Source organism: Leuresthes tenuis, unplaced genomic scaffold (genome assembly GCF_036924035.1).
Source record: "Leuresthes tenuis unplaced genomic scaffold, fLeuTen1.0.hap1 SCAF_22, whole genome shotgun sequence".
NCBI classification, from domain to species: Eukaryota; Metazoa; Chordata; class Actinopteri; order Atheriniformes; family Atherinopsidae; genus Leuresthes; species Leuresthes tenuis.
The window spans coordinates 25,503,355-25,523,398 of record NW_027325376.1 but is presented as its reverse complement, the minus strand read 5'-3'; the positions used below and the strand labels follow the sequence as shown (position 1 = coordinate 25,523,398).

The 20,044-nt window shown below is 42.2% G+C and overlaps 1 protein-coding gene across 1 annotated transcript in view; it reads right to left on the bottom strand.

Moving 5' to 3' along the window:
- The window catches only part of adam19a (ADAM metallopeptidase domain 19a), a 223,620-nt gene that overhangs the window by 23,615 nt on the left and 179,961 nt on the right, over nt 1-20,044 (bottom strand). The window contains exons 14-15 of the mRNA XM_072376152.1: nt 17,340-17,535; nt 16,581-16,689 (exon numbers count right to left, since the gene is read on the bottom strand). Of these exons, the coding sequence (XP_072232253.1) occupies nt 16,581-16,689; nt 17,340-17,535 (305 nt within the window). The remainder of the gene's footprint in view (nt 1-16,580; nt 16,690-17,339; nt 17,536-20,044) is intronic.

The following is a 20,044-nucleotide window of genomic DNA, read 5'->3' as shown; positions in this document are numbered from 1 at the left end:
GACAACATAGAAAATATCCTGTTTTAAATGGTAACTTCAGGGACTTTGTTACTAGCAGCCTTTCACAAATCATTTGCTCCCATTTTTTTGGTTGCCTCTATGAAAAAGTAAAATAGTATTTTTGCAGCAACAAGGTGATTCCCAAAGAGCTATTAGAACTTAGCATATCTCAGCATGGTGTGCAGTGTGTCCTTAATTTGAGGAAACTGGATAAGTGGAGGACAAAAAAAGAAGTGTCAGGCCTAAAAAAACTATCTACAGCAGATGAACAGGATCTGAAAGTGATGTCCTTAACCCTGTAAGATCCAGTATTGCAACTCAACAACATCCCTTTTAGCGCCTCTAAAAACAAGTCTGTGGAGCCTATTGCTTATCCTTATGATGCTGATGGAAAGTAAATGTGCATACACACACGTGGACAAAATTGTTGGTACCCCCCAGTTAAAGAAAGAAAAACCCACAATTCTCACTGAAAGCACTTGAAACCTACAAAAGTAACAATAAATAAAAATTAATTGAAAATTAAATAATCAAAATCAGCCATTACTTTTAAAATGTTGATTAACATAATTATTTAAAAAAAAAAAACTAATGAAATAGGGCTGGACAAAAATGATGGTACCCATAACTTAATATTTTGTTGCACAATCTTTTGAGATAATCACTGCAATTAAACAATTTCTGTATTTGTCAATGAGCGTTCTGCAGCTGTCAGCAGGTATTTTGGCCCACTCCTCATGAGCAAACTGCTCCAGGTGTCTCAGGTTTGATGGGTGTCTTCTCCAAATGGCATGTTTCAGCTCCTTCCACAGATGTTCAATGGGATTCAGATCTGGGCTCATGGAAGGCCACTTTAGAATAGTCCAACGCTTTTCTCTCAGCCATTCTTGGGTGTTTTTGGCTGTGTGTTTTGGATCGTTGTCCTGTTGGAAGACCCATGACCTGCGACTGAGACCAAGCTTTCTGACACTAGGCAGCACATTTCTCTCCAGAATGCCTTGATAGTCGTCAGATTTCATTTTACCTTGCACACATTCAAGACACCCTGTGCCAGATGCAGCAAAGCAGCCCCAAAACATTGCTGAGCCTCCTCCATGTTTCACCGTAGGGACAGTGTTCTTTTCTTCATATGCTTGGTTTTTGAGTCTATGAACATAGAGTGGATGTGCCTTACCAAAAAGCTCCAGTTTGGTCTCATCTGTCCAAAGGACATTCTCCCAGAAGCTTTGTGGCTTGTCAACATGCATTTTTGCAAATTCCAGTCTCGCTTTTTTAGGATTTTTTTTCAGCAGTGGTGTCCTCCTTGGTCGTCTCCCATGAAGTCCACTTTGGCTCAAACAACGACAAATGGGGCGATCTGACACGGATGTACCTTGGCCTTGGAGTTCACCTTTAATTTCTTTGGAGGTTGTCCTGGGCTCTTTGGATACAATTCCAACGATCTGTCTCTTCAATCTGTCATCAATTTTCCTCTTGCGGCCACGTCCAGGGAGGTTGGCTACTGTCCCGTGGGTCTTGAACTTCTGAATAATATGAACCACTGTTGTCACAGGAACTTCAAGCTGTTTAGAGATGGTCTTATAGCCTGCACCTTTAAGATGTTTGTCTATCATTTTTTTTCGGATGTCCTGGGACAATTCTCTCCTCCGCTTTCTGTTGTCCATGTTCAGTGTGGTACACACCTTTTCACCAAACAGCAGAGTGACTACTTGTCTACCTTTAAATAGGCAGACTGACTGATTATGAGTTTGGAAACACCTGTGATGTCAATTAAAGGACACACCTGAGTTAATCATGTCAATCTGGTCAAATAGTTTTCAATCTTTTATAGAGGTACCATCATTTTTGTCCAGCCCTATTTCATTAGTTTGTTTTTTTAAATAATTATGTTAATCAACATTTCAAAAGTAATGGCTGATTTTGATTATTTAATTTTCAATTAATTTTTATTTATTGTTACTTTTGTAGGTTTCAAGTGCTTTCAGTGAGAATTGTGGGTTTTTCCTTCTTTAACTGAGGGGTACCAACAATTTTGTCCACGTGTGTAGGTGAGGACTACAGACTTCCAGCAACCTTTGCACAAATCTCATCTCCTTGTTTTAATCAACTGCATAAATCAAACTATCTGTTAACTACAGATACTAGTGCTGATCCTTTGCTTTTGTTTGCCCAAACAGCTGCTTGTTGCATTAGGAAGAAACTATGATTTGTCTCTATTACTCTATTCAAACAAAGAAAACAACCATCTTATACCAAAATGGTTCGGTGTAAAGTCCACAGTATAGCTTTAGCTCAAACTGTTCTAAGTTTATGCGTTTAGAATTGTTATAAAAGGTGAAAATTTGCTCCTCTCGCTCGTCACTTTTCAGGGCAGCTGAGTCTCTGACCACTGTTTAATGCAGGCAGCACACTGACTACTACATATTTTACACACCTCCACTGCAAATAAATGACTAAATAAATAGATAATACCAAGACAATAACAAGATGAAAAGAAACCACGATGGGGAAAACAAAAAATGAGACAGGTTGCATAAAGCATGTGTAACCAGTGTATAAAAAGTCAATTAACATCATGTCCAACACAAACACTGCAGAACTACCAGGCTTGGTGTGGGAAAGCAGATGTGAAAACAGACTGAGGACTGAGTAATGCACCTCTCCTTCTGTGACAAATACACTTATCAAATAGACTGGTTCCCAGGCTGTTAATGGACTAAATTAAAGAGTGCTGAATTAATTTCTGGTAGACTACTCATATGTAGGCCAATAGAACTTTTTATCCTGTCAAATCCTATGGCTCGTGTATTTTCAGGGTTATCCAGAATAAAGTTGGCTGAGGTAATTTCAGCTCCTTAGTAGTTTGTTCATCCACAGAAAACAGTAGATTCTCAGACCCAAAACTCACAGATATTAGTCATGGTGCACTTATGCATAAATTGACATTCTGTTCGGCGCATGGTAGAGAAATAAAAGGATACCTTCGATCAAACTCATTTTGACAGGTGACCTCTGACCTCATATCGATCGATCAAGCTATTTTGACGTGTGACCTTTGTTTGACATAGATTAGCCATCTGTTGATGAGGTCTTTGACATCTAAGGAAGGGGGAGTTTAGGGCTAGGGTTAAGAATGATTACAGCTAAAGTCAGGAGGTTGTGAGAAATATATTAGTTGAATGTTTAAATAAGAGAAAGGGTTAGGGTTAATAGAAAAGTTGTAGAAGCGGTCAGCATTTTAACAGCTTCAAAGACCGGTCCCTGTAAGGTAAAGATGGGAAAATAATTAGATGTGTGGGGTGGGGTATTGTTCGACCCCAGGCTTGAGGGCCAATGGGTGGACAGGGGAGGGGTTTCGAGTAAAGGATAAAAACCCTGAGACAGTCAGTGTGTAGAGAATGACTTTGGGGTGAAAGATAGCTGATTCAAGATGCCAAGGACAAGAAGCAGAGTGAGTGTAGAGGAGAAATCTACGCAGGCACCGGAGAGGACGTGTGCTCTGCGGTCTCTCATTTGTGAGACTCCGGTAATGATATTTGAAGATCAGCCCATGATACCAAATGCTCCCAAGAAAAGGATGGTGTTTCTGTGCAGAACGCAGCAACCGCCGCCCGTGTCTCTACGGGAAGAATGGTCACTGGAGCCTTATGGACTGCGGGGAAGATGGGGCTATGTGTTCATGTATGAAACAGCTGACCTCTGTCTGTATCAGCTTGACGAGGGTGGTGAGAAGCCGGGACCTCTGACCACTGTGGGTATGCTAACTTCCAACGACTGGGGAGTGTTGAAACTAGCGATACCGCGTCATATAGAAGGAGGCAAGGGCTCGGCTGAGGAGGTGTTAACAGTGAAAGAAGAACCCGAAGAAATCCCAGCAACGTCTGCAGCCAAACGGCCGAGACTGGAGAGTCTGAGACTGAAGAATCCTCTGGATGATGCTGAGCTGGCCAAAACAAGGATGGTTTTCACTGCTGTGTGGCAATCGAAAACAGGCGTTACAGGCCGATGGTTCTTCCGTGCAAGCCACCGGAAAACTAATGAGAATGAAGAGGGGGATCTTTTTGTTCTTGAGTGCTATAACTCTGACTGTGGTGTGTTTAGGACGCTGTTAGCAATACCTCATGCAGCCTGGGTGGAGAAGATGAATGATCTAGCGGATCGAGTTTCCACGCTGTTCCGCAGTTGCCAGAACTGGGGTGAGTTTCTAGCAGTCAAGAAAACCCTGGCTGTGTAGACCTCCCTCCGCTGAGAACCCTCCTCCTCAACCTCAATAACCACACCCCCTTCAGGTTTATAAGGACACACTCCAGCACAGGTCATACACCGATCAACACGAGGAACAGGATGAGAACTAGCGTCCAGAAGACATTGTGCGAGGAGATCACTAACAGCGATCTGGAGAATGCTTCTCCATCGCTATTGATGCATACAGGGACCCCTTCTTCAACATCCACATCACCGCAGTTTGGATCACCAGACAGCGACAGATACTACCTGGAGCCGTATCACCCTCCTTCACCAGCGACTTCGTCTGAGTCTTTCTTCTCCTCCAACTCCTCCTCTTCTCTCGAGATCGAGTTCTCAAATTCGGCGCCTGATGACCGCTGCTTAACGCTCTACCCGATAGGATCCACCGTGGCCGTAACAACGGAGGAAGCTAAATCTAACGAAATGGAGGACTCTCAGCTTCCACCAGGCCAGGGGTCCCCTGCAGACACTCAGGATGGCGGAGGAGAGGAGGACGAGGATGCCGGAGGAGAGGGTGAGGACGAATTTGATGGATGGGTCCCCTCAGGTTTTATCAAAGTTGTGAAAACTGCAGTGATACACCTCTTGAACGAGACCATCAAAAAATGTATGATTGAATCATGCTACGGGTGTAGTGTCGATCACCCTAGTTTACGCCAACATCAGTGCAAGGATGTCCTCGAGGATGACTTTTTTCATGACCATTACTACACTCTGATGCGGAGACTTTATAATCAACGATTCATTGCTTCCATTCAACATCTTCTAACTGCACGTAACATTTGTGAAGATGATGCCAGAGTCAGGGCTGTGGCAGAAGCTTACTTGTACGAACTAACTCTGGTGAAACAAATCAACACTTCTATACACGATATGTACGAGCAGTTGATTGGAGAAGATGTAAAGAAATTGCAGCAGCTTCAAACCATGACAAAGTTCTGGGAGGGTTAAAAGAGGGGTGTTACATTCCTTTTTTCCAACAGCGTCAAAGAGTTAGTGGAGGGATACTTGGCTGACTCCAGAGAAACGGTGATCGAAACCCCTCAGCGTACCATCAGAAGAGATAAAAAGGGGTTTCTGTTAAAAAATGTGACATTCCAGAAAAAGTTCCGGGTGGTGTATGACAAGAGACGCCTTTTTCCTGACGGTACAACTCTGCCTTTCGGTTATTAAGGTATTAAGGTGGTTAAGAGGGAAAAAAAATAAAAAATGCCGCAATTTTAACTAAAGACTCCTTTTTCATGTCTGATTGTGGGGCCCAGCGGATGTGGGAAATAATTTTTTGTTAAAAGTGTTTTAAAAAAGTGTAACCATGTGATGGATGATGTACCTGATAATATTGTTTGGATTTATACCTCTTTCCAACCATTGTACGCTGAACTGCAGCGGCTGAATAAAAACATCAAATTTGTGGAAGGATTGCCTCATTCTTTTGAAGATGAAAATCTGTTCCCTCCTGATCGTAAGCACTTGGTTATTCTGGACGATGTCATTTTTTAGGCTTCAGACCATCCTGAAGTGGTAAAAAATTTCACACAGTACAGACATCACAGAAATATGAGTGTCATGATGTTGACTCAAAATGTATTTCATCAAGGGAAATACAGTCGCACCATCAGCCTGAACAGTAACTACCTGGTGCTGTTTAAGAATCCCAGAGACAGATTGCAGGTGAATATACTAGCCTGTCAAATCTTCCCCTCAGAGAAAGCTATTTTCCTGGAGAGCTTTGAGGACGCCACCAGAGAGCCGCACGGGTATTTAATCGTCGACCTGACCCACTCATGCCCAGAACAATACAGACTGAGAACGGGTTTACTTCCTAGTCAGTGGCCAGTTGTCTATGTTCCGAAAGCATAGTAATTTATCATGTCAGCCCGTATAAAAAGGAATGCTCCGTTACTCAGAGCTCTATACCACGCCACACAGAAACGTAAGGACATTCTCGGCCATTGTTCACCCGACTTTCTTAAAGCTTTGTGTGAGATTGCTCTGAATATTTTAAAGGGTAACATTAAGCTATCCCCTCCCCAGTATCGGAGTTTGAAAAAGCAAAAGAAAGTTATCAGACTGCTGGCTGATAAGAGAACCGGTTTAAAACGTTGCTGGCTCTCAAATGTCCCCATCCTAATGGCTCTTGCACCCGTAATTGGGGATCTAGTGGCCGGAATCGTTAGAAGATAAGATGTTGCTCAGGACGGCACAAAAGATGTTTCTCATCTCACCTCATCAGTTCAAACACTTGAGTCAGTCAGAGACTTCTATCAGACAGACGGCGGAGGATGATTTGGATAATAAAATGAGAGCGATACTCGAGGAGTCAGGAATGACCTCTTATGAAAAAATTAAGAAATACGACGCCCTGCTGCAAAGATACCTCACCCTAATCAAGCAAGGTCAGATGGAGGAGCCGCGGATGACTGTGACTCTTCAGCGAAACAGTCTTAATGATCCAATACCTGAATCAGATTCCCGTGAGGCGGATCGTGTTCACGAGCCCGATCAGCTAGAATTGGATGCAACGGCGAGTGAGGTATTAAAAATCCTTCCAAAGCGCGATCGCAGAAATGGTGAATACATCTTGAGGAAATTATCTGAGAGAAATGGCTGGACCACCAGAGGAGAATTTGTTTATCAGGGGCAGGTTGTGAGAGGATCACATTTGGTTGATTTACTTAAAAACCTTCTGCTCCCTTTTAAAAGAAAAGCCCAAACCATGCAACCAGCAGGCTGGACAAGTTTTCTCAATGTCCTGAATGAACTGAACATACCTTTATCCTCTGTGAATAATCCGCAAGCCCGTGAACAATATCGTTGTCTCAAAACAGAGCCGAGCGGAATGGAGAAAATACCATCTGTAAAACCGAAGATAACCCTCTCCCCACATTTTTTAAGATCTGGACATGGTGAGCGAGACGAGGCTGCAGATGAACATAGTCTGCATAAAAAGATAAAACCTCCGCGCTGGGTTACCTTTTCATCATAAATTTCTGTAAGAAATTAATAAAATGATACCGTCATTTGTTCTCAATAAAATTTTTTTATTGATTCCAATTTTCAGAGTCTACAGAGTCATCACTTTCATGCATTCACAGTTTATAGCACTCTTTGAACATCTGTAAAGAACAGGCTCCGTGATGAAATGAGGTAGCACTGTGCTTTTGATGCATCTCTGATATTTTTTCACAAAGTTAGATACCATCACATCATTTTTAAGAACATCGTGACTGTAGGAGGATAATACTTGTTGCAGAGACATTCCGCACGCCCGGTGGCAGAGGTAATAAACGCACTGCTGACCGCACACGGTGGACAAGGTGTTCTGAAGTTGGCGATTATGGTACGTTATCTTCAGGGATCGGTCTTTCAGAAATGACACAATGTCTGAGGGGTAGTGAGAAAAATCTGGCGGTAGCCCGTAAGAGTCGAAAAAGGTGGCTTGACCGTTCTCCTCCAGAGTCAGAGCTAGCCAGTGCTCCCCAGGCATGTGAGAAGGATGTGTGTTCACAATGAAGTAAGCCGGCTTTGTAAACGTTTGTGTGAGCAAGGGGAGTTGGTCACTAGCCCACACGCCACAAAATAGGTCTCCCAGTAGATGGTGCAACAGGCTCTCCAGTTGGTGGTTATTCATGCTTACTCTTTTATTAATAGTCCACCAGCACCTGTCTTCTTGAGTTGATCTCCAAAATGGAATCGTAACATGCATAGACAATGAGGGTTGTGGTGTGAGGTAGCGGAACTCTAAACCTCGCCTCCAGTCTTAAATTCCCATTAGAAACAGGTGACAAGGCGTCGCTATCCTCACCAGGATTGAGATTAAAGATAAACAGCGAGTAACCGTTGTTAAATTCTTCATGTGTGATACTCAGAGGGAGATCTTTTAAATGACGACCTGTCGCTGTGAACAAATTGTAAAATTCCCGGACTGAAATGCCTTGGTTGAACTGAGGCTGGAACGCCTTGGCGGGAACTTGTTTACCATCCTGACAAAGAGCTAGATACTCCATATCCATATGTTTAAAGTTGAAGGGTGACAAGTCCCTTCTTCCCGTGAATGCCTCGTGGTGCACCATACCTAAAACAATATATTTAGGCATCGCTCCCAAAAAGAGATTCTCCTGATTGCATATCCTCGAATTTTCAGGGATGGAGTATGTTTTTACATTCAGAGAGCGTAGAGAGCGTTTCCTCTCATTAAGGCCGATGTGTGGCCTAAACGAAAAGCGGGGGAGACGGAAACTTTTTTGATAAAAAGAGAGGCTCCTAATATCATTAATCGGTAAGTCGAGTCTCTGGTTCCCATGAGATAGAAAGCCTCACTGGCTCTGGTTAGTTTAACTCTCATATCCACAGAGTTCAGCAGGAGCCTTTCGCAGAAAAAAATATCCCCATGGAGGGGGCCCAATAGGTGTACTTTTCTGGAATTAGCTGTACAGAGAGCCCTCTGGTTTAGCCCTCTGTTCGGCCCATTATTGGTTACTATAGAGTCTATGGCGCCGGCTGTATCTTTATAATAAAGACCAGCGCTGAACTGACTCTTTAACGCGTCTTCAGAAAAGTTAAGCAGAGTCTCGATCATAGCTCTATATGGGTGGGTGGCACTAGACTGTGAAATTAATCTATCACCCAGAGTAACATCGCATTGACTGAATAGTGTATTGAGAGGATAATTGATGAGACCCACAGGTGCGTCATTCGCCAAGTTTGTGCCGATAGAAAGCTGGGTCATAGGGACTGAAAATAAGTCCAGTTCTGCCAGGGTGCACTCAGGGGATTTGTGATGCAAAAGAGCCATGTTTCACTCTCTTTCTCTCTCTATTTATGATTCAGTGAAATATATCCCTGCTCCGTGCAGACTTCCTCCCTTTAGGCTTGATCCTTCCAACTGACTTCTTTCTTTTGAGCGGCCTCACTATTTGTGACCCCCTCACACGTTCACCCGGCGGCCGCTTTCTTGGTCTTCGTGACAGAACCATAATACCCGATCCTTCTTGTCCTCCCGTCTCTGCAGGACCAGAGATCCTTCTCATGGTTTTGCCTATGACATCTGAGGCAATGTTTGTAGCTGCTGTTTTCAGATGAGGCTTAGCTATAGCAAAAACCTTTTTTAACAAGGGGGGCTACGAAGCGAAATAATTTTGAAAATATAGAACCTATTCCGCGACCGTACATTACAGGTGCTCCATAAAAACCAGGCAGGGTACCTCCGACCTGGTTCTGGTAATAGTTTACGAAGCGGTGAGGATCATCCCTCATGTTTATCTGAACCATGTTGCTTTGTTTTGTTATCCTCCTCCTGACACAGACACAGACACTGAGGTGACCTCTGACTGAACGTTTGCTTGACCCGTTTTTATATATATATATATATATTCCCTCTTACTCTCTCTGTGATATCAGAGTGAATGACCATCATTTCATTACGCGTTGTGATATCACGGGTCGGAAGTGTAGTCTCACAACGGTTTTCACATAAGTAAAATTTACGTGTTTTGATCCGTTTTAATCTCTATGTGGATGTTTTCAATATGCCTCTTTGCTACAGGTAGATAGTTGACTGGGTTAAAAGTATGCGTAATTATATCGCCAAACTTACCCTCTACTCTAACTGTTCGTAAGAGCGGGGCATAAGCATCGCCGACTATCTGAGGAGCAACCACATCGCTGTAACAGTAAAGCTGGTAGAAACCTGCTTTTAAATCCATCGGGTAAGGGGCACTCCTTTTATCAAATACGATCCATTTGCCAGGCTCCACACCTACTATGTAGCTCAGTGGTGGATAAAAACGCAGGTGGTACTTGGCACCTGCCTGATACACGAGTCTATTTTCCACCGTGTTCACGACTAAATAAATATCAGAACCTATTTTTCTAAGGTGACCCTCAATCTCGGCTTTGAGCTGATTCAAATCCTTGAAATGTCCGCATCCTATATTCTGGCGGTAGAACTTTTCCAGCCCCGCTTTCCTCCATTCAAAAAAAGCCTGGTCCCTAGGGGCATTATGCCATGTGTACGGATAAGAAATCTCCGTCAAGGCAACCTGCCACGAACCTTCCAAATCGATATGCTGGGCTAAATTCATGCGGAAACTGGAACTGGTATTATTCTTAAAAACGTTGAGACTAGCGTTGGAGGGCAGGGTGATATAACCCCTCATCATCTACCGTTCGGTTCATGGTGTAATGTAGCGGGCTAGGAGTAGCGATGGCCCCCTTTATACCTCGTGAAGGTCACTGGCTCTGACCCAGCTGTTGAATTTCTCAGGCCAGTTTTTCCAACGGACAAAAACCTGTTTTACACCCCTGATGTTGCGTCGTTTTAATATCTTCTCCACTTGATACATCTTGTCTTTATTCAGTTTAACTTTTTGAATCTCCTCCGCGAAAAATGAACCTTCAATAGCTTCTCCATCAAAATCTTTGAGTTTGTACACAGGGGGAGATCATGCAAGCTGCTCGGTCATTGTAAACACTTCATCTGTAAAACTTTGTTCATATTTCTTGTCAAACACGCCTCGCAGTTTAGATATTCTTACAAGATCTCCTTTTTTAAACTTTATCCTTGAGTCCTTGCAGCATCGATCGCGTGCAGAGCCGTACAGGTTCTGAAAAACTTTAAAGGTGTTTTCTAGAGTCACCTCTACAGGCTTCATTTTGATGCTCGTGTGGTAACTGTGGTTGTAACTTTCCACGAGATCCTGCAGGACGTCGAGGTATCGACGTGTGTTATTAGCAGTAAAATATCTCCACATCCTGGTTTTTAACGTGCGGTTAAACCTCTCAATCACAGACGCCTTTACCTCGCTCGGCGTAGCAAAATGCACAACACTGTGGTTCTCTAATAATGCCTTAAATTTTTTGTTAAAAAATTCTTTCCCCGCATCAGTTTGAAGTTTTTTAGGGGTCTCGCTTTCTCTAAAAACGGATTCAAAAGCCTTTACCACCTCTGCGGCTGTTTTTCTCTTCATAGTGCGAACGTAAGCCTTTTTTGAAAACACGTCAATGACGGTTAATAGATAATTATACCCGTCATTGTACTCAGCCAAGGCCTGCATGTCGCAGAGATCTGCTTGGAATTGTTTTAAGGGGCTGGTGACAAAAACTCTGTTTCTCGGAAAATGTATTCTTGCAGGTTTATGTAGAGTATATGCATCTTGCTCTGATAAGAAGTCTTGCACTTTTTCGCACGCGACTTTCTTACCCGTTTCGTCCTGTACAGCTTTACGCAACCTCTCTACTTCCCCAAAACTACCAGGGTGGATAGGATCGTAGAATACCTTTTTCATTAACCTCGTTTCAGCCATCTTACCTTATACAAACTCTGGCTTGTAATGACAGAAAACACAAAACGCAAGTATATTTCAACCTTTTATTTTTTCTCTAATGTATTATTATACATACACATACAAATGATCACAAAAAGCAGGAATGCTAGTAATATAGGATTTATGAAAAGTTAAATGTTATAACAACAACACATGAATACAATATTAGTCTAAACACATCCGGCTGATGGAAAGAAGGCCTGGTGGAAGCTGAGAGTCCTCCATTTCGTTAGATTTAGCTTCCTCCGTTGTTACGGCCACGGTGGATCCTATCGGTTAGAGCGTTAAGCAGCGGTCATCAGGCGCCGAATTTGAGAACTCGATCTCGAGAGAAGAGGAGGAGTTGGAGGAGAAGAAAGACTCAGACGAAGTCGCTGGTGAAGGAGGGTGATACGGTTCCAGGTAGTATCTGTCGCTGTCTGGTGATCCAAACTGCGGTGATGTGGATGTTGCAGAAGGGGTCCCTGTATGCATCAATAGCGACGGAGAAGCATTCTCCAGATCGCGGTCAGTGATCTCCTCGCACAATGTCTTCTGGACGCTAGTTCTCATCCTGTTCCTCGTGTTGATCGGTGTATGACCTGTGCTGGAGTGTGTCCTTATAAACCTGAAGGGGGTGTGGTTATTGAGGTTGAGGAGGAGGGTTCTCAGCGGAGGGAGGTCTACACAGCCAGGGTTTTCTTGACTGCTAGAATCTCACCCCAGTTCTGGCAACTGCGGAACAGCGTGGAAACTCGATCCGCTATATCATTCATCTTCTCCACCCAGGCTGCATGAGGTATTGCTAACAGCGTCCTAAACACACCACAGTCAGAGTTATAGCACTCAAGAACAAAAAGATCCCCCTCTTCATTCTCATTAGTTTTCCGGTGGCTTGCACGGAAGAACCATCGGCCTGTGACGCCTGTTTTCGATTGCCACACAGCAGTGAAAACCATCCTTGTTTTGGCCAGCTCAACATCATCCAGAGGATTCTTCAGTCTCAGACTCTCCAGTCTCGGCCGTTTGGCTGCAGACGTTGCTGGGATTTCTTCGGGTTCTTCTTTCACTGTTAACACCTCCTCAGCCGAGCCCTTGCCTCCTTCTATATGACGTGGTATCGCTAGTTTCAACACTCCCCAGTCGTTGGAAGTTAGCATACCCACAGTGGTCAGAGGTCCCGGCTTCTCACCACCCTCGTCAAGCTGATACAGACAGAGGTCACCTGTTTCATACATGAACACATAGCCCCATCTTCCCCGCAGTCCATAAGGCTCCAGTGACCATTCTTCCCGTAGAGACACGGGCGGCGGTTGCTGTGTTCTGCACAGAAACACCATCCTTTTCTTGGGAGCATTTGGTATCATGGGCTGATCTTCAAATATCGTTACCGGAGTCTCACAAATGAGAGACCGCAGAGCACACGTCCTCTCCGGTGCCTGCGTAGATTTCTCCTCTACACTCACTCTGCTTCTTGTCCTTGGCATCTTGAATCAGCTATCTTTCACCCCAAAGTTGTTCTCTACACACTGACTGTCTCAGGGTTTTTATCCTTTACTCGAAACCCCTCCCCTGTCCACCCATTGGCCCTCAAGCCTGGGGTCGAACAATACCCCACCCCACACATCTAATTATTTTCCCATCTTTACCTTACAGGGACCGGTCTTTGAAGCTGTTAAAATGCTGACCGCTTCTATAACTTTTCTATTAACCCTAACCCTTTCTCTTATTTAAACATTCAACTGATATATTTCTCACAACCTCCTGACTTTAGCTGTAATCATTCTTAAACCTAGCCCTAAACTCCCCCTTCCTTAGATGTCAAAGACCTCTTCAACAGATGGCTAATCTATGTCAAACAAAGGTCACACGTCAAAATAGCTTGATCGATCGATAAGAGGTCAAAAGTCATATCCCCAGATGTCAGCAAACGGATGTCAAACAAAGGTCACCTGTCATATTAATTTGATTGATCGATAAGAGGTCAGAGGTCACCTGTCAAAATGAGTTTGATCGAAGGTATCCTTTTATTTCTCTCATGGTTATTGTGGCTACAAATGAAAATAATTTTTCTTTTTGCAGGCGATTTATTCGAATGTGGATCTCTCACATAAGTTCGATGAGCGCCTATGTTTCTACAATCAACATTTCACTGGTTTGGCGCTGGTCCTGATTTGTTCTCAGCCTCAACCAAAGTCTTGGTCTTGTCTTAGTCTGGACACACTGTAGTCTTGGTCTCCACTTGCTCTCGGTTTAGGTGTTGACTACAATAGTAGTCAATATCTATGTTTAACATAGATATTATGTCATTCAAAAACATATGAAACATGTATACTGTAAAGTTATCTTTTGTATCTTTTTCAGTATTCAGCCCAGACTGCCTCCAACAATCTGTGGTTCAAGAACGTAAACGGAGAAGAAAAACCATGGTAATGATAATGTCCACAGTGAAGTCCCTCCCTTCCAATCCCACACTTGAATTTTTTAAATCATTTACCATCCATCCATGTTTAGCCATGGGCATGGCCAACCTCTGAGAAAATTTTTGAGAAAATCTATGTGTAACCTTTTGAGGACATAGTGGCTGCATATGGATGGGTTAACACCAGGCTGATTTACATATCCATAATATGCAGTAACACTGTGGTCAGAAACACTCCTCTCATGGGAATCTGTAATGGATTTGGGCATAGATGGCTCATACAAGGAAATCCACAAGCTCATTTACCACTGTAATCCATGATCTCATTTACATTGCTGCACATTCCCTTAATTTAGCTGGCTCTTGGTGAATATTTCTCAGAGGTTTGAGTTAAAAGCATACAGAAGGACTGTGTGTCAGGATGAACAACAAAATATTGTACTTTGCAGTTCAACAGAAGTATACTTGAGAACCTTGTAACTAATATGTAGAAAATGTTTTTTTACTTTAATGTGATGAATGAGATACAGATTACAAGATGGCACCTCGCTCATTAGAGTGAAAGCTTGTCAGCGGCACATGCTCAAAATACAAATACAAAATTAAATTTTCTGCTTACAGGAGGTACCAAGATGTTCTGTGTGCTCTCACAATTTCAGGCCAATAGGACAAGCACATCAGCATTGATCTTACTAGTCAAGCAACAAGAGTACATGTTTGACTGACCCCTTCACCAGTTTTGCTGGTTAATTCATAACTGGCTGTTTTCACACTCAAATAAGATCACATAATATATGTATGCTGCTTTTTTAAGACTTACTAAATACTGTGGGAGGGTTTGGACAGATCAAACATTCAAAGAAATCCAAGCCTTTAATTAACTTAAAACATACCACAATGGGAAACCTACTTTGGGACAGAGACTGAAAACAAGATAAGAACAGAAATTTAAATCCTAATAAGCTATCAAAATCTGGTGATAAGTAAATATGGTTCTAAATTAAACTAAGCTAGTAGTAAACAAATGTGGGTGAATAAATACTTTTTGGGCTAGAGTTCATGAAGAGATTAATGTGGAGGTTGGGGGGAATCTTTTTTTTCCTTTTTTCTTTTCTTTTTTATCTACATCCCCTGCAAAAATCACTGTATGTGGTGTGTAGTAGAGGGCTGCATTGGGATTGGGTCCCGCCGGGTCCCGCGGGATAACTTAAATCTCACGGGAGCAGACGGTATGAACTTTGCTGAGGGTGTAGGTACCAGATGTGCTCGGGTTACCAGATCTGCTCGGGCCCTGCGCCTGTTTGGGTTTACGTTTACCCCACTATTTACATTTTATGAATAAGAATCAGATGTGCTCGGGTGAAGTCCCTTTCGAAAGATAATGCTGGATTTCTTTGTAAAAGCCGTCCATGTTTCCTATGAAGAGCCGCAAAAACGACTTCAAAAGGTTGTTTTTTTTTACCTCTTCAGTAAGTTGTCCGGACCAATCACATTCCCAATCACATTCCCTTACGTCATCGTGCCAACGTCCAGCCAATAGGCGCAGGGCCCCGAGCAGATCTGGTAACCCGAGCACATCTGGTACCTACAAGGGCAGCTAAAAAAAAACACTGCGGGATCGGGATGTAGCCTAGCGACAGGATGTCAATAAATGATGTGGAAAGGAAGCTCAAAGAAGGTCTTTACAGCACAAAGACAAAGCAAGGCAAGTCTGACATTTGGAGAAGTTTCTCAATTGTCCATGAATCTCTTTATTAATAGCCTATAAAATGACGTGTTTCCTCCTGCGGGACGGGAGAAGACACAAAATCAATGCATTTCTATTATTGTGTGGGCATAAATTCTCAAAGTTTTGCGGCTGCGGGAGGGAGTGTAACACACAGGTTGCGGGTGCGGGCGGTAATGGTCAGAAATTCAGCGGGAGCTGGATGAAGAAAACAGTCCCGCGCAGGGCTCTAGTGCGTAGCACATGTGGTCATGGAGGCTCTTGCTAAGAGCTTCTACTTGTTGCCAGATGGGAATCATGGGATCGACTGTTTTAAGAGCTTCACTTGTACAGAGTACAAGTGATTAAAAGTTCTTATGAGCTGGCTGCTACTGCTCCAATTATAATAATTTATTTCAGACAAAAAAATCTTATTCTATATGTTGTCAGTAAGAAGTTATGGAAGAAATTTTCAATAAATTAACATTTTTACTAACTTTCTTTAGAGGGCATCTGGTATTTATCATTGGTCTATTCATTGCAAACAAACAAACAAAAGAACTCAATGATTTGTGGACAGTTTTTACAACCATTTCCAATGAGGTCACAGTGTTTGCTCTCCCCAGTCTTTGCTCTCAGTGCAGAACCATACATAGGTTATATTTATTCCGATCAAGCCCCACCTTATATTATAGGTCCAGGCCCCATTTAGGGGACACTTCAGTGAAACATTTGGTGTTACAGGAAAACTGTCAAATATATAATTTTGTTTGACAAAAAACACACAAAAACTGTGCTTTTTATAATAAAACCCAACAACAATCCCAACCAAGAGTACATAAACTAACTTGTACTTTTTTACTGGATATTGTGATATATCAGTGTCATCAACTTTTCTTACCTTTTGTCACATTTCTTGTAGTTCCCGTGTTGATCTTTTCCACAGTTGCCAAATGCGTTCCCTGCCGCATTGACGTCTTCAAAGCAGGCATCATGGGCTGGTCGAGCTCCTGGACAAACAGCATGTCCCATCACCCCTCTGGACTAAGACTAATTACTTTTACTGTCAATAACTGTGCTCCTTGTAGTTTTATCCATAAACAAATGCTAATGTGCTGATTCTAAAAACTGGCAACAAAATAGCCAGCTACCCTTCTACTACCATCAATGTCAACATATGCACAAAATCCTGCTTCAGCTATGACATGAGGCAAATATCATATTTAGGAATAGTTGAACATATTGTAAAAGATGAGTGTTTAGAGTAAAATAATGTGAAAATACAACAACAGTTTCATCGAGTGGCTATAGAAACAATAGTCAGGGCCATTATAGTGTATGAGTTAGTTAATGTCTGAAGAACCATATATTTTCATTTTAAAATAATTCATATTAATTATGTACACAGAATGGTGAAATAAGAGGATCTACATTAAAAATCAACAAGTTACTTCAACTATTGTGCAGCTTTACCTGCGATACTAGGTGTAGACCTATTAAAATGATTTAGTGGTTTAGATCCAAAAAATAAAAGCGCTGACTCCAACCTTCTTGGCTAATTAAACAAATGCAAAGTATACAACCCCAATATACCATGTGAAGTGGTATATATCGAGTGGTAAAGTGTGTGTGAGCTGTGTGGTAACAGCCTTATCATTACCGTAGCCCCAGAGCTGCAGGCACTGCTGTTCATGGGTGAGGCACATGCCATTGTAGCAGTAGGCCAGTCCATACTGGCAGGAGGAGCCGTCAAGTAGGTAGACATTAGCAGGACAGTACGGTGAGGCACCTGTGCAATACTCTGGTAGGTCACATGCACCAGCTGGCCCCCTGCATATGGTGCCTGCCTGCTTTAACTGACACATACAGCAAACAAGCAGTGAGCACTGAGGGAGATAATGTCTGATGTGGAGAATCTCAAAGATAAGATACAGAGTGGACACTTATTGGTGTAAAGATCTGATGTAACTTTAAGTCCTTTAACTGGGTAAGGTTTTCAGAGGTGCAGCCCTTGATATGATAGAAAATAAAATTAAAATAAATAAAATAGCATGAATGTTTTTCAGTGAAGATATACACTTCTAGGAGCTGTGGTTTCTGTTAATATTACAGTATAAATTGACAAGTTTCAGGTTTTTTTTTTTTTACAGAGTGATACTGAGCTTAGTCTCTTGCATATTAGCAAGACTAGCACTGTTGGTTTTAGCTTCAGCTTGACTGGCATGGGTATCCTTGGATGGATATACTGAACTGAAACTAAACTCACTCATTCAAAGAGTACAGAGCGATTTCCTCATCCAGGTTTGCATGGTGGTTGGCAGACATTGTTTCCACCTTCAGCTTATGTGGAATGAGTATCATAGATCTTATAATAATGCTGCCAACCACAGAGGCAGTCCCTTTGACTGCCAGTTATTAGGTCTGTGTGGAAAAAGCTTAATAATTCTATTCTGGTCATTAATTTAGCAATGCTATGCAGAGAATAAGTACAGAACAGTGTTTTTCACGAGGTTAATAATGTGCTACCATGACGAAAGTTTCAGTTAGTGACTCTTGCTTTAATGGTGAGCTGATATTGTTCAAATTGTTCAAATGAAAACATAAGCTGCATCTATGTCTGTAATTTTACCATGACAAAAACACATTGCATTATTAGCAATAATCTTCTTTTTAACTGTGATACACTTAAAAGACCCCGTAAAAGGGGGGGACCCCGTAAACCTTTTGGGTCTCTACTACTCTACTTCAAAAACACAGAACACCTAATTTACAGTCGTGAGAAAGGTGGTGGAAAAACATTCACACTCAACCTTTCACCTCAGTCAAGATTCTTGAGAGAAATTAACATCTGCTCGCCCAGCCATAGCTGGGTTTGAATACACAACGACTCACCTTTTTGGTACCAAGTGGGGGAGATAAATTCGTAGCAAGAAAGGACATTCCCCTCTTATCTAAAGACTTGTAAATTCGACTTGACACCTATCAGACTTACGAAACGCAGACTTGGTCAAACCATTTCCATACCCTTGGAAAATAACAAAACTTTCAGTCTAACTTCAGATGGATCAATGGAACCATGATAAAAATGTTTCATACCTGGATACAAGTTATGAAACATAATCACGGACAACTCAAGCTTCATTTTAAGACTTTTCACAATGTCGTACATGGTACACCAGAAAAGTAATTATTCTGCCATGCAGAACCTCCGTGCTGCCACCCAGAAGCTGGTGGTACAGAACCTTTTAATTAGAATCACTCTGAATTTAAATGCTCCTGTATTACATGGGCTCCAGAATTTAAACAAATGAACTGTGTGTGTTTAACAATAAGCCAAAGTTCCAACCTACGGGATAACATTCAGTTTAAATCAAATGTGTATGTAATCACCGTCTCCTATGTTATAAAGTCACTATAATCAAAAGTCATGTATTATATGGACACTGTCAATGTTTCCTTTATATCATGCCTGTGTTATAATCATTGTACTAATGTACTCTCTGAACGTGCGCTGGGATGCTGGGATAAGAGAGATTAAGTTTACCTTGATGAAAGTTAACTTTGAATAAAGCCATTTTGCTACACCCAAACCATAGCGATCGGATTTCGGACATATCATTGGAGCTTTGTGTTTTTGTTTTATACTATTTTAAGTTTTTTATAAAGTGTATTTCAAATGCGCCTGTCGTTTGATTTTTGGTTATTTTGAGTCAGCATCGGTCCGACAGCACTCAGCCTCAAACTCCTTCAGCCAAAAGGGACGTGAGAGATGCAAGATCCATCACCTGACTCCAAGCACTGAGAGACTTCAGCGGAGACAACAAGACCGCCATGAAGTCAACGAAACAGGCTGGGACACGAGAAGTACAAACTCGGGGCTTCGCCGTTCCGACTACGGGGAAAGGACTCAAGAAGGCTGACCACCAGGTGGACTGTGTCTGCGAATGTACTCACAGCAAGATCGTCCCACTTCTGGCTTCCAGAGGTTTTGTGTTGTGGTTGTTGCTAGATAAGTGCCGGGTAATAAATAAAATGAAATATATAAAATAAAACTAATATTTTATCCATCGTAGCGAGTTGCAACCCCTATTTAGCCAGAGACCATGATAAGGGTTAAAACTAAGACCAAAACTAAGTCCCCATATCTCTCTAGTTCCTGTCCTTTGCTGTAAGTATGAAACTGTGATGTTAAATCACCATCACTATATGTCCTAAGCGCAACCTTAAGGTTTCTGTTTAATGTTAAATAAATAACCGATATTTAGTCCCTAGTTGTGTTTCATTTTTTTTTTAGCTAATTACAGTCACTTCAGATGAGAACTCTCTCCTCCAGTAATAAACTCCCTAGTTAATAACTTCTGATCC